At 44.3% G+C, this 10,272-nt stretch overlaps 2 protein-coding genes across 2 annotated transcripts; both read right to left on the reverse strand.

The window, feature by feature from the left end:
• Positions 1–3,316: 3,316 nt before the first annotated feature.
• LOC121595586 lies at positions 3,317–4,655 on the reverse strand. The gene is made up of 4 exons (XM_041919656.1): positions 4,150–4,655; positions 3,750–4,085; positions 3,584–3,719; positions 3,317–3,523 (listed from the first exon to the last, which is right to left on the reverse strand). The coding sequence occupies exons 1-4, from the start codon at positions 4,653–4,655 to the stop codon at positions 3,317–3,319; spliced, it is 1,185 nt and encodes a 394-aa protein (XP_041775590.1).
• Positions 4,656–5,685: 1,030 nt separating this feature from the next.
• Positions 5,686–7,026, reverse strand: LOC121595587. The gene is made up of 3 exons (XM_041919657.1): positions 6,521–7,026; positions 6,112–6,454; positions 5,686–6,051 (listed from the first exon to the last, which is right to left on the reverse strand). The coding sequence occupies exons 1-3, from the start codon at positions 7,024–7,026 to the stop codon at positions 5,686–5,688; spliced, it is 1,215 nt and encodes a 404-aa protein (XP_041775591.1).
• Positions 7,027–10,272: the final 3,246 nt, after the last annotated feature.

The raw sequence follows: 10,272 nt of genomic DNA on the forward strand, positions 1-10,272 counted from the left end.
GTGAGGAGGAAAGCATGCGCTTTCTCATCCACACCGCCCCGAAAAATCCCTATACAATTGATGATTATGGTAGATGAAGGATCTGTGAAAATGATTTCCTTTGCAGCCGACAGAAGCTGCCAGTTCCTCGGGGAGGCTTGTATTTCGAGTGTGCTATATTCTACGGGCAGACGTGATAGCTTATTCCATTTCGTTCGGACTTTGATACGCGATCGATCGGAGAACACACACACACACACACACACACACATATCTGTTACGCTGTCCCTGATGGATCGTCAATAGTGAAGGTTCGGGGAAAGACATGTCCTACTGCACGAGCAGCTATTCATTTCGCTCCTTCCAAGAGAGCGAATCGTTCGACTTGATGAGGAATCTTTTCCGCAAATGTTTCACCCGAAAAACGCCCATCGTTTGTTTGGCTTGCCGCTCGGAACAACGACCACTGGGACAGCGTTTTCGTATTCCATCCTGCGCACGTTCCACTGCTAATGGGTTGGATTCTAAGGGCTCGTATTTTCATGCGATCCAAGAGCTGGTGGACAAACACCGCACTGTGTCATTTAGGAGGAGCACGCGAAACGGAATAGCAGGACAGCACCACACCTTCGCCTTCTTCGCTTCTATGGCTCTCGTCCTTCCGAATAGCAAAAGGGATCCCCTAGCTTTGGTCTCATTTTGTTCTCACCGGGCGCTTCATGAGTGCGATCGATGTCAAAGTCAAGAAGTAGTGGACACAATTAGAGAAGGGTTTTGATCGATGTATGGTATGGATTCGATTTAGTATTTCGGTCACCTACGGTTTGGGTTGCCTGCGTGCACGGAATATGTAATATGCTTGCCGGGCTGACAATTGACGACTGCTTTTGGGCGCCACGATGTGGAGCAGAAACGAAGCCGTACAGTCAAGTGCTGTTCGGGCAAAGGAAACTAATCATCTGTTAACTTCCAATTTGGGGACGCTTTACTTATGATAGGGTTATCACGAACTTCGGCTAGGAATTCTTCGAATCTTTCAAGAGCACGCAGCCCGTGCCCGACATCAATCAATGCGGGCGCTAGCGAATGAAGTGCTTTGGAAAGCAATTCACCCTTCCCCCCGCACTTGGTGAGTGTGTGAAAGGATGGGCAAATTATTTGAGCTGTATTTAATTTATGCCGCATTTCATTGCCCCGACTAATGGAGGGAGAAGAAGCGCCGATGGTGGTGGTAGGATGGATTTTTGGGGAAGCGAAAAGCAAACATTCCATTCACGCATCGTTACAAATCGCGAGCATGGCGGCGGTGGCGGCTCAAAATCAATAAAGCTCAAGCATCCGCATCCGGACCGATTAGGCGCGCGTCAAAGTAATTCCTGCACGGGCACGCTTCAAAGGGAATATTTCATCAATGCATAAATCAAAAACTTTCGCGCCGGGAATGGGCCAGGCAAGCGAAGCGACTCGAATGGATTGCGGATGGTTTGTGTCGCTTGTCGCCATCGGTTGACTCGCCGACTTGGCCATCATTCATGGCGTTCTGATTTGATGGTGAGCGCGCGTGCAAGGGAAGAGATATTTATAATGTCAATTATTCATTGCCAGCTGCAGAGAAATTTCGGATTGTAATGATCTGTTGGCTGAGGGTTGTTGATGAATGGCGATGAATTTGGAGTGGATCTGAGTTTGCTTAAAGGGAATGTTTGCAAATGGCAGATCACTTTAATTGTCTTGAATATTAGTGTCACTGTTTTTAATTACTCTCAGAATTGGGACAACATATACCTTAAAGATAAAACATAAAGTTAAAGATATTTCAGTGAGTATAACGTACTGTTTACTCTCTATTCGAACTTCAGCTTTCAACAATTAATTTTTCTTTGGTTTATAAGGGAAATAACTGCCGAATATTGGAATTTCTTTACGATCTAAAAACATAGCCAAGAACAACAAAACAGTAAAAAACTGATTTACTGTTTGTTCCACCTCAGCGATCAATTGCAAGTGAATTTTATGACATTTTTTTTTGTATCATTAAGTTCGACACGAGTGGCCTATTTTGTACCACACACACACACACAAGCACATCCTCCATGGAAAAGCCTCACTTGCCCTTTCGGATGCTTCTTTGCTAGCGGGGAAATATCGCGAATTGCCCCGGCAACCTAATTTGCATCGTGCCCGAAAAAAGGGAATGAATTTTTACGGATCGTTAAATTTCGTATCCCCCAAACCTCTCCCGCTAGCGTTCACTTCAAATTTCATCCAAAACTTGGCGAGAACATGGTAACGCAGGGAAATTGAATTGAGTGTGCATGTGTATGTGTGTTTGCACGCATTCGTTTGAAGGCAAAAAGGAGAAAAATCGCATTGTTCGTTTATTCGCTAATAAATACTGTCCCAATTTTCTCGTTTGTCGTCCTCCGCCGGCCCAACTTTACACCCCGTGGGGAATGATTTGAAACAATAAAACAAAGAAAAAACAGAAACCGGAGAACATCAAACTAGAATGCTGCAGCACAAGCACGGGGAAGGTTTGGATAGCGGAAACAGTATAATGTAGCATCGTTTGCTGTACAAACCACACAGGGCCGACAGTGTACCGCACGTGGGAGTGTGAAGAGGGGTCCTGGAGCTCGGGGAATCTACTCGGTGACAAAGTAATAACGCATAAACCTTCGGATGTGCTGCTACAGAGGTACAGAGCGGGAGAGAGAATTTATGAGCGGGAAATATAATGGCTCCAGTTGATTGTTTTTCGTTTTTATGTTTACCCAAGATCATGGTTTGCGGAAATCGTATAAATGATTCCAAGGACATCGCCTTGGGTCGGGCGGGATATTTACGAACAAAAGGAAGTGGTATTGGTGGTGTGTGATAGAATTAAATTAAACAGAATATGCTTGACATGAAGCAAAATCTAATTTCTACTAATCATTCTTTTCGCAATTCCGAAGCGTACACTGCATCATAAAACTACACAAGCAAGCCAAAGTGGTTCATATCTTTGGATTGTTAGGGCATTCCAGTCAAAACCTCTTTTCATTAACGTTGAAAGGCGTGTGTCGGTTTCGGATGAACAGCAAGTGGGATCCTAAACTAGTATAGGCTTAACCACAACAAGGTTGCAAAGTGTGTCGAAAGAAAGTTTCAAGTGGATTGCTCCTCCTCGCCCACTGACCACAGAACACAAGTTCCAGCGCAAACTTGCGTAAAGAAAACTTCATTATGTGATTTGTGTGGAACAAGCGGTTCTTACTATTCATCGTTCAAGATCTTCCTAAGATGGTGTTTCTATTCGGATCTTGCAGTGTATTGTTGATGTTTGGCCCCGAGTTTAAAACACATTTTTCAGCACCAAATAAAACGAGTAAGACTTTTGCACCATCTCACTGAACTGCAGCACACTGGCGTAGAAAATCTTGCCAGCGCTTAGGATGATCGGTTTCTGCGAGCGTCGAATCATGAAGAGAAGCTGCTTTTGAATCGGAATCGACTGATCGTACCAAGCAAGCTGCTGGAGCGCCATCAGGACCTCTTCACCCTTGAGTTGAAGCAAAAAGATGACGTTAGCTTTGTGCCCATCTGGCTGTGTGTTTCTTACCTTATCTGTCAGCTGCGTTCCGAGTGTACAGTACGTGTAGGTCTCTACCGTCACTATGAGCAGTAGTATGAGAACGTTCAAAATTCTTGAGTCAAACCCCTGAAAAGAAATCAATGATGTTTTAGCCAAATCATTACTCAAACACGATCCTGCACGTACCATCAACAAAATGTAGAACATCATCAGACACCATATCAAGCTGCAAAACGTGAGCTGAAACAGAAGCGATAGATTGAGAGCTTCCTGCAGATATTGCGCGCACAACAAGGTGTCCCGATGTGACTTGATGACGGTGGTTAGCTGTGCCTGCGAGATGTGATCTTTTAGTTCGCGAATCTGCATGGTCGTCGTTTGAAATAGTAAGCAAGTGGTTTTGATGACGGCCACATCCATTATATCTTTGATGCACAGTGAACCGGCGGATGTGATTGTTAGCAGACAGATAACGATCGTATAAAACGAAAAGTGTAGCAGATTGAAGCGAATGTTCAGGTAGTAGAGGCTTGAAAAGAGAAAAAAGGACTTAAATAGACTGTTGGAAATATAAATTGAAACCTCACACGCACTTCATCTCGCTGGAAATGATAAACTCTTCCGGTTCTGCTGTTTTGTTGCGCTGGTTGCGTACGTACACAGCGGTCGATGCTATCGGTGGCATTGCACAGTACAGAACGTACGCCAAGCAAAAGTATTTGCAGCAAGTTATGGACAGTTTGTGGATTTTGGCATTCGATTTGATCACAAATTGATCGATCGATTCCGAATACTGTTTGTTTATGCAGGTTTGAAGCAAATCCACCAGCCGATACAGATAGCGGCGTCGAAAATACAGGCCCAAAATCTGGGAGTAAAGGTAGGAAACAAAGGCGAGCTCGGAGCCCAACCGAAGCAACATTATCGTATCGTCTATCTGTACCAAGACGCGTGGTATAATACTAAACACGAGATAAAACACACACTGGACCCAGTAGAGAAGCTTCAGCTTTTCGTCACGTCCCAGACCGAACAGCTTCAGTAGCCGGCAACCGATCGGGACGACCTCGCGGGGATCGTCAATCTGGAATAGCTTCATGCTGTGTTGCACTATCGTCGAGTTGACTATGGACTTGTTTGCTGCAGCTGGACTAGTGAATCGGTTATATATAAGAAGAATGCGGGAACGATACAGCCAACACGATCCAATTTCATAATGATAGTTATTCAACAAACCAGGCAGGTTTATGTTGGCCAAATATTGACCAATGCTGAGCCTGTCGTTTGAAGCGGCTTCAAATGTAGACCACATTTTTCAAGGGAAAGGAACCAGCTGGTTCCACTGAGGGATAGTGCGGGTTGTAGGTTCAATAAATAAATCATTACAACAAATGATGACAACATTGCAGTATCTTTGAATTTGCTGTAACTGATCGGGCTTACGGCGATATAGTGCCGTTTGTTTGGCATGAACAGTTCAAGGGTACTTCAATAATAATAGGCTTGTTGGTAAATTTGCCTTCAGTTGTTGTGAGGTTCACTTAGCTCATTATCTTTGAATAGCGGTGTGGGAACTTGCAATGTGTTGTTAATGCTCGGCAGAATAATTGTGCATTTTTTCTCATTGGTTCTTTATTTTTACCCCAAAGCAATGATTAAAAGTAGTATTAAATCGTTCGGTTTATTAAAATCTTGCATAAAGAATTATTCCTTACATTAATAAGCCTTAACAAATGAAGGATTGTTTTGAATGAAAATTAGAGCACATAGATGAATTAGGCTTTTATTGTTAGTAGTCTTTCCGAATAACATTGTCGAAGTTGATGTGTCAGTAGGCTTCAACTGTGCCAAACAGCGAATGGTAATGCGAGCGGGTTAGAGATGACGCTGGCTCACGACTATCAAAAGTGTCATTTACCAAACGAGTAAAGGTTCAACGAGCATTTAATTGCAATGAATAATTCAACCGAAGGTTTTGTAGCCTGCCTGGGTGGAGAGAGTAGATCCTCGGTTCTTTGGTGAATGCCTCAAATGACGAAGGAGTAGGCTAATGTATGAGCCATCGCTCTTAAATTCGGGTTGTTTAAAACAAGCATGTTGGAGTATATTGTTGATGTTTGACCCTGAGTTTAAAACACATTTTTCAGTACCAAATAAAACGAGTAAGACTTTTGCACCATCTCACTGAACTGCAGCACACTGGCGTAGAAAATCTTGCCAGCGCTTAGGATGATCGGTTTCTGCGAGCGTCGAATCATGAAGAGAAGCTGCTTTTGAATCGGAATCGACTGATCGTACCAAGCGAGCTGCTGGAGCGCCATCAGGACCTCTTCACCCTTGAGTTGAAGCAAAAATATGACGTTAGCTTTGCCCCCATCCGGTTGTGTATTTCTTACCTTATCTGTCAGCTGCGTTCCGAGTGTACAGTACGTGTAGGTCTCTACCGTCACTATGAGCAGTAGTATGAGAACGTTCAAAATTCTTGAGTCAAACCCCTGAAAAGAAATCAATGATGTTTTAGCCAAATCATTACTCAAACACGATCCTGCACGTACCATCAACAAAATGTAGAACATCATCAGACACCATATCAAGCTGCAAAACGTGAGCTGAAACAGAAGCGATAGATTGAGAGCTTCCTGCAGATATTGCGCGCACAACAAGGTGTCCCGATGCGACTTGATGACGGCGGTTAGCTGTGCCTGCGAGATGTGATCTTTTAGTTCGCGAATCTGCATGGCCGTCGTTTGAAACAGTAAGCAAGTGGTTTTGATGGCGGCCACATCCATTATGTCCTTGATGCACAGTGAAAGAGCGGATGTTAACGATAACAGAGAGATAACGATCGTATAAAACGAAAAGTGTAGCAGATTGAAGCGAATGTTTAGGTTGAAGAGGCTTGAAAAGAGAAAAACGGAAATTTCTATGAACAGTTGATTCTATAATGTTAAACCTCACACACACTTTATCTCGCTGGAAATGATAAACTCTTCCGGTTCTGCCGTCCTGTTGCGCTGGTTGCGTACGTACACAGCGGACGATGCTATCAGTGGCATTGTACAGTACAGAACGTACGCAATGGTAAAGTATTTGCAGCAGGTTATGGACAGTTTGTGGATTTTGGCATTCGATTTGATCACAAATTGATCGATCGATTCCGAGTACTCTTTGTTTATACAGGTTTGAAGCAAATCCACCAGCCGATACAGATAGCGACGTCGAAAATACAGGCCCAAAATCTGGGAGTATTGGTACGAGACAAAGGCGAACTCGGAGCCCAGCCTAAGCAACATTTTCGTATCGTTGATCGGTACCAAGAGGCGTGATATAATGCTAAACATCAGATAAAAGACACACTGGACCCAGTAGAGAAGCTTCAGCTTTTCGTCACGTCCCAGACCGAACAGCTTCAGTAGTCGGCAACCGATCGGGACGACCTCACGGGGATCGTCAATCTGGAATAGCTTCATGCTGTGTTGCACTATCGTCGAGTTGACTATGGACTTGTTTGCTGCAGCTGGACTAGTGAATCGGTTATATATAAGAAGAATGCGGGAACGATACAGCCAACACGATTCAATTTCATAATAATAGTTATTCAACAAACCAGGCAGGTTTATGTTGGCCAAATTTTGACCAATGATAAGCCTGTCGTCTGAAGCGCCTTCAAGTGAAGAGCACATTTTCAAGGGAAAGGAACCAGCTGGTTCCATTGAGGGATATTGCGAGTTGTAGGTTCAATAAATAAATCATTACAACAAATGATGACAACATTGCAGTATCTTTGCAACGTTTACGGCGATATAGTGCCATTTTTCCGGCCTGTGCAGCTCAAGGGTACTTCAATAATCATAGGCTTGTTGGTAAATTTGCCTTCAGTTGTTGTGAGGTTCACTTAGCTCATTATCAACAACTCAATGTCTTTGAATAGCGGTGTGGGAACTTGCAATGTGTTGTTAATGCTCGGCAGAATAATTGTGCGTTGTTTCTCATTGGTTCTTTAATTTTCCCCAAAGCAATGATTGAAAGTTGAAAGAAATCGTTCAATTTATTAAAAACTTGCCTAAAGAATCATTCGGTTTACGAATAAGCCTTAACAAATGAAGGATTGTTTTGAATGAAAATTAGAGCACAGGGATGAATTAGGATTTTATAGTTAGTAGCCTTTCCGAATAACATTGACCAAGTTGATGTGTTAGTAGGCTTCAACTGTGCCAAACAGCGAATGGTAATGCGAGCGGGTTAGAGATGACGCTGACACACGCCTGTAAAAAGCGTCAAGCTAAATGAGTAAAGATTCAACGAGCATTTAATTGCAATGAATAATTCAACTGAAGGTTTTGTAGCATGCCTGGGTGGAGAGAGAAGCGCCTTGGTGCTTTGGTGAATGCCTCGAATGACGAAGGAGTTGGCTAATGTATGAGCCATAGGCAAGAAAGGAACGATACGCGTTATGAGCTGTTCTTTTTCTCACTCTCCAGAGAAACATTCTTTGTGAATGCTCCGCTCCGCTTTCGGATAGCGCCCGTGTCAGGCCCAGAAGAACCCTATCCAATGGAAAGAAACGATTTTTGGGAATCGTTCCCAAACCCTCTTCCCGTTCGCTTCAGGAATGCCAAAGCGGGGAGCGGTTTAGGGGATTCGGTCTACAATGATTGCATAAATTATCCATAATGTTCGCCTTCGCCGAAGGGCGTGAAACGAGATTTCATTAAATTTCGTTGATGGGTGTTTTTGGGGAAGCGAGGGAGTGAGGGACGGAGCGAGTTTTGCTTTGGGAGTGTTTGAGTAATGAGAGAAATTAAAATCCCGCCCAAGGGCTTAATGTTTCAACGAAGAATTTCACGTCCAAAGGCGTAGCAAACCCGCTCCCGAGCGAAGAGTCTTCGCATTTCTATTGAGTGATGCTTGCCGACTTTCCTTCACTCAGTTGTGCAAGCCATTGGGGAGCCTGATGGCCTGTCATAAAGCTTTGTGTGGCAATGGTTTTCGGCAAGGATTGATCCAAACACGCACACAGACACACACACACACACACACACACATACCCACTGGGGGACGCTAGTTAAAGCGAGAGCTTAAGGAACGGAGCTATAAAGATTCCACACCGGACGGGGTTGCTCACTGTTGGGGTGATCTGGTTTGTGGTCGTAAAAAATCACGACGACATCGTTCGATACTTGGCGCATACGGATTGCAGTATCTTTGCACAAGCTGAGGGAACCTTCGTTGGCAAGGATTTCTTTTCCGTAGAATGACTTAATGCAGTTTAACCGTTTTAAGCTTCGTTGGTTACGGTTTGCTAAAACGGGAACAGTGCACTTTGCATGCATCTGTTTATTGTCAACCTTCAGGAGTTAAAGAATCAGTCGGAACAGTGAAGTAGCTGAATATGTCAAGGTTCCCCTAGCATTCGCTGTTGATACGTCCGTAACAGTGCTGCTGACTGGAAGGTCATAAAACGGCAAATAGCAAATAAAAATTAATGTTTTCCTAAAAGTGCTAAGTGTACTTAAGATATCTTAGCGATATGAGCTCACGGTGACTTAAAGGCTTTAAGGACGCAGCAGAAAAGCTCCTGCATTTTGCAATGCAATGGAACGGACTCAGACAAAAACGTTTGGAATGCAAAAAAGATTGACCGAAAATGGTGCACTTGGTTTGCAATTTGGAAATGAGCCCGCGAGGACAAACTAAGCACGAATCTAAGCAGCGTCATCCTTTTGCGTTTCAATTTACCGCCACATTACGCCTGAGGAAACCTCAAACGTTAATTTCTAGCTGGCCGACTGGCTGCTTGTTTGCTCAACCGCAGTCCCCGCAGCTCTGGCTCCATGCGAATCAAGTTCTGGCTTTTTCCAGCTTGAAAATGAACCACATTTTGCGTTCTGCGGTGGCTGTGCCAAAAATGCCACCGAAACAGCACAATAGCTTCAAAGATCAGCTCAATACACACTGAAACTGGTGGTGAAATGCATTAATTTTCGCTACCCAAATGTTCACTCTCAAACGCACGGCACGGCACAAGTAAAAGCAAGTAAGTAGAGAGGAAAAAAGGTGTAGCCACGGTTGCCGTTTCTAGCTCCATCACGGACGGATCGGTGGTCACCACCAGTTGCTGCTGTGCTTCGGTTGGAGTCGAATTTTGTGGAAAGTGTTAGCCGTTGCCTCTAATGTGCCAACCGTGTGGCCCGGCTTGATGTATGTGTGACTGTGTGTGTGTGTTTGTCTTTTTTGGCAGACGAGAATAATCAACCGAAATTGGCAACAGTTTTTCGAGTTGCTCGAATCTGTCCTTGTGGACGGATGGGGGCAAATGGATTCAACACGTTACCACAAACCATCAGACCGTTAATGTACCGGTACCCGGCAATGGTCAAGCCGCATGGTACTGTCTCTGTACAGTCCGGTGTGTGGAACGGAGAAGCGGAGAAAACCTGGCTGGCTGCTGTCGATGCTGCTGTCTTCCTAGTGCTACCAGATGCTGCCGATTGTACTGGCTGTTGTTGTCGTACGGTTTCAACTTCAGTGTCCAGGACCAAACCTCCGAAACCGATTTCAGTTTTGAGGTTTGTTTCGCATAATAACAATCACTCTGCATGCCGTGCGCTGTGTCGACGACGAATGTCATTCGGATGCATTCCATCCGGATGCAGTGTAGCCCTGCCACGGGCACGGGACGTACTCAGGCTACAAATGACTTTGAATTCTAATTT

Source organism: Anopheles merus, chromosome 3R, assembly GCF_017562075.2.
Source record: "Anopheles merus strain MAF chromosome 3R, AmerM5.1, whole genome shotgun sequence".
Taxonomy (NCBI): domain Eukaryota; kingdom Metazoa; phylum Arthropoda; class Insecta; order Diptera; family Culicidae; genus Anopheles; species Anopheles merus.

Excerpts from the sequence above, each read along its gene's own strand:
- LOC121595587 (XM_041919657.1), bottom strand. The coding sequence starts at position 7,026 with ATGAAGCTATTCCAGATTGACGATCCCCGTGAGGTCGTCCCGATCGGT. Across the intron at positions 6,455-6,520 it reads ATCATTTCCAGCGAGATAAA|CCTCTTCAACCTAAACATTC; the intron begins GTGTGTGTGAGG and ends TCTCTTTTCAAG. Across the intron at positions 6,052-6,111 it reads TGTTCTACATTTTGTTGATG|GGGTTTGACTCAAGAATTTT; the intron begins GTACGTGCAGGA and ends ATTTCTTTTCAG.
- LOC121595586 (XM_041919656.1), bottom strand. The coding sequence starts at position 4,655 with ATGAAGCTATTCCAGATTGACGATCCCCGCGAGGTCGTCCCGATCGGT. Across the intron at positions 4,086-4,149 it reads ATCATTTCCAGCGAGATGAA|CCTCTACTACCTGAACATTC; the intron begins GTGCGTGTGAGG and ends TCTCTTTTCAAG. Across the intron at positions 3,720-3,749 it reads CTGATGATGTTCTACATTTT|TAATGATTTGGCTAAAACAT; the intron begins GTTGATGGTACG and ends ATCGTGTTTGAG.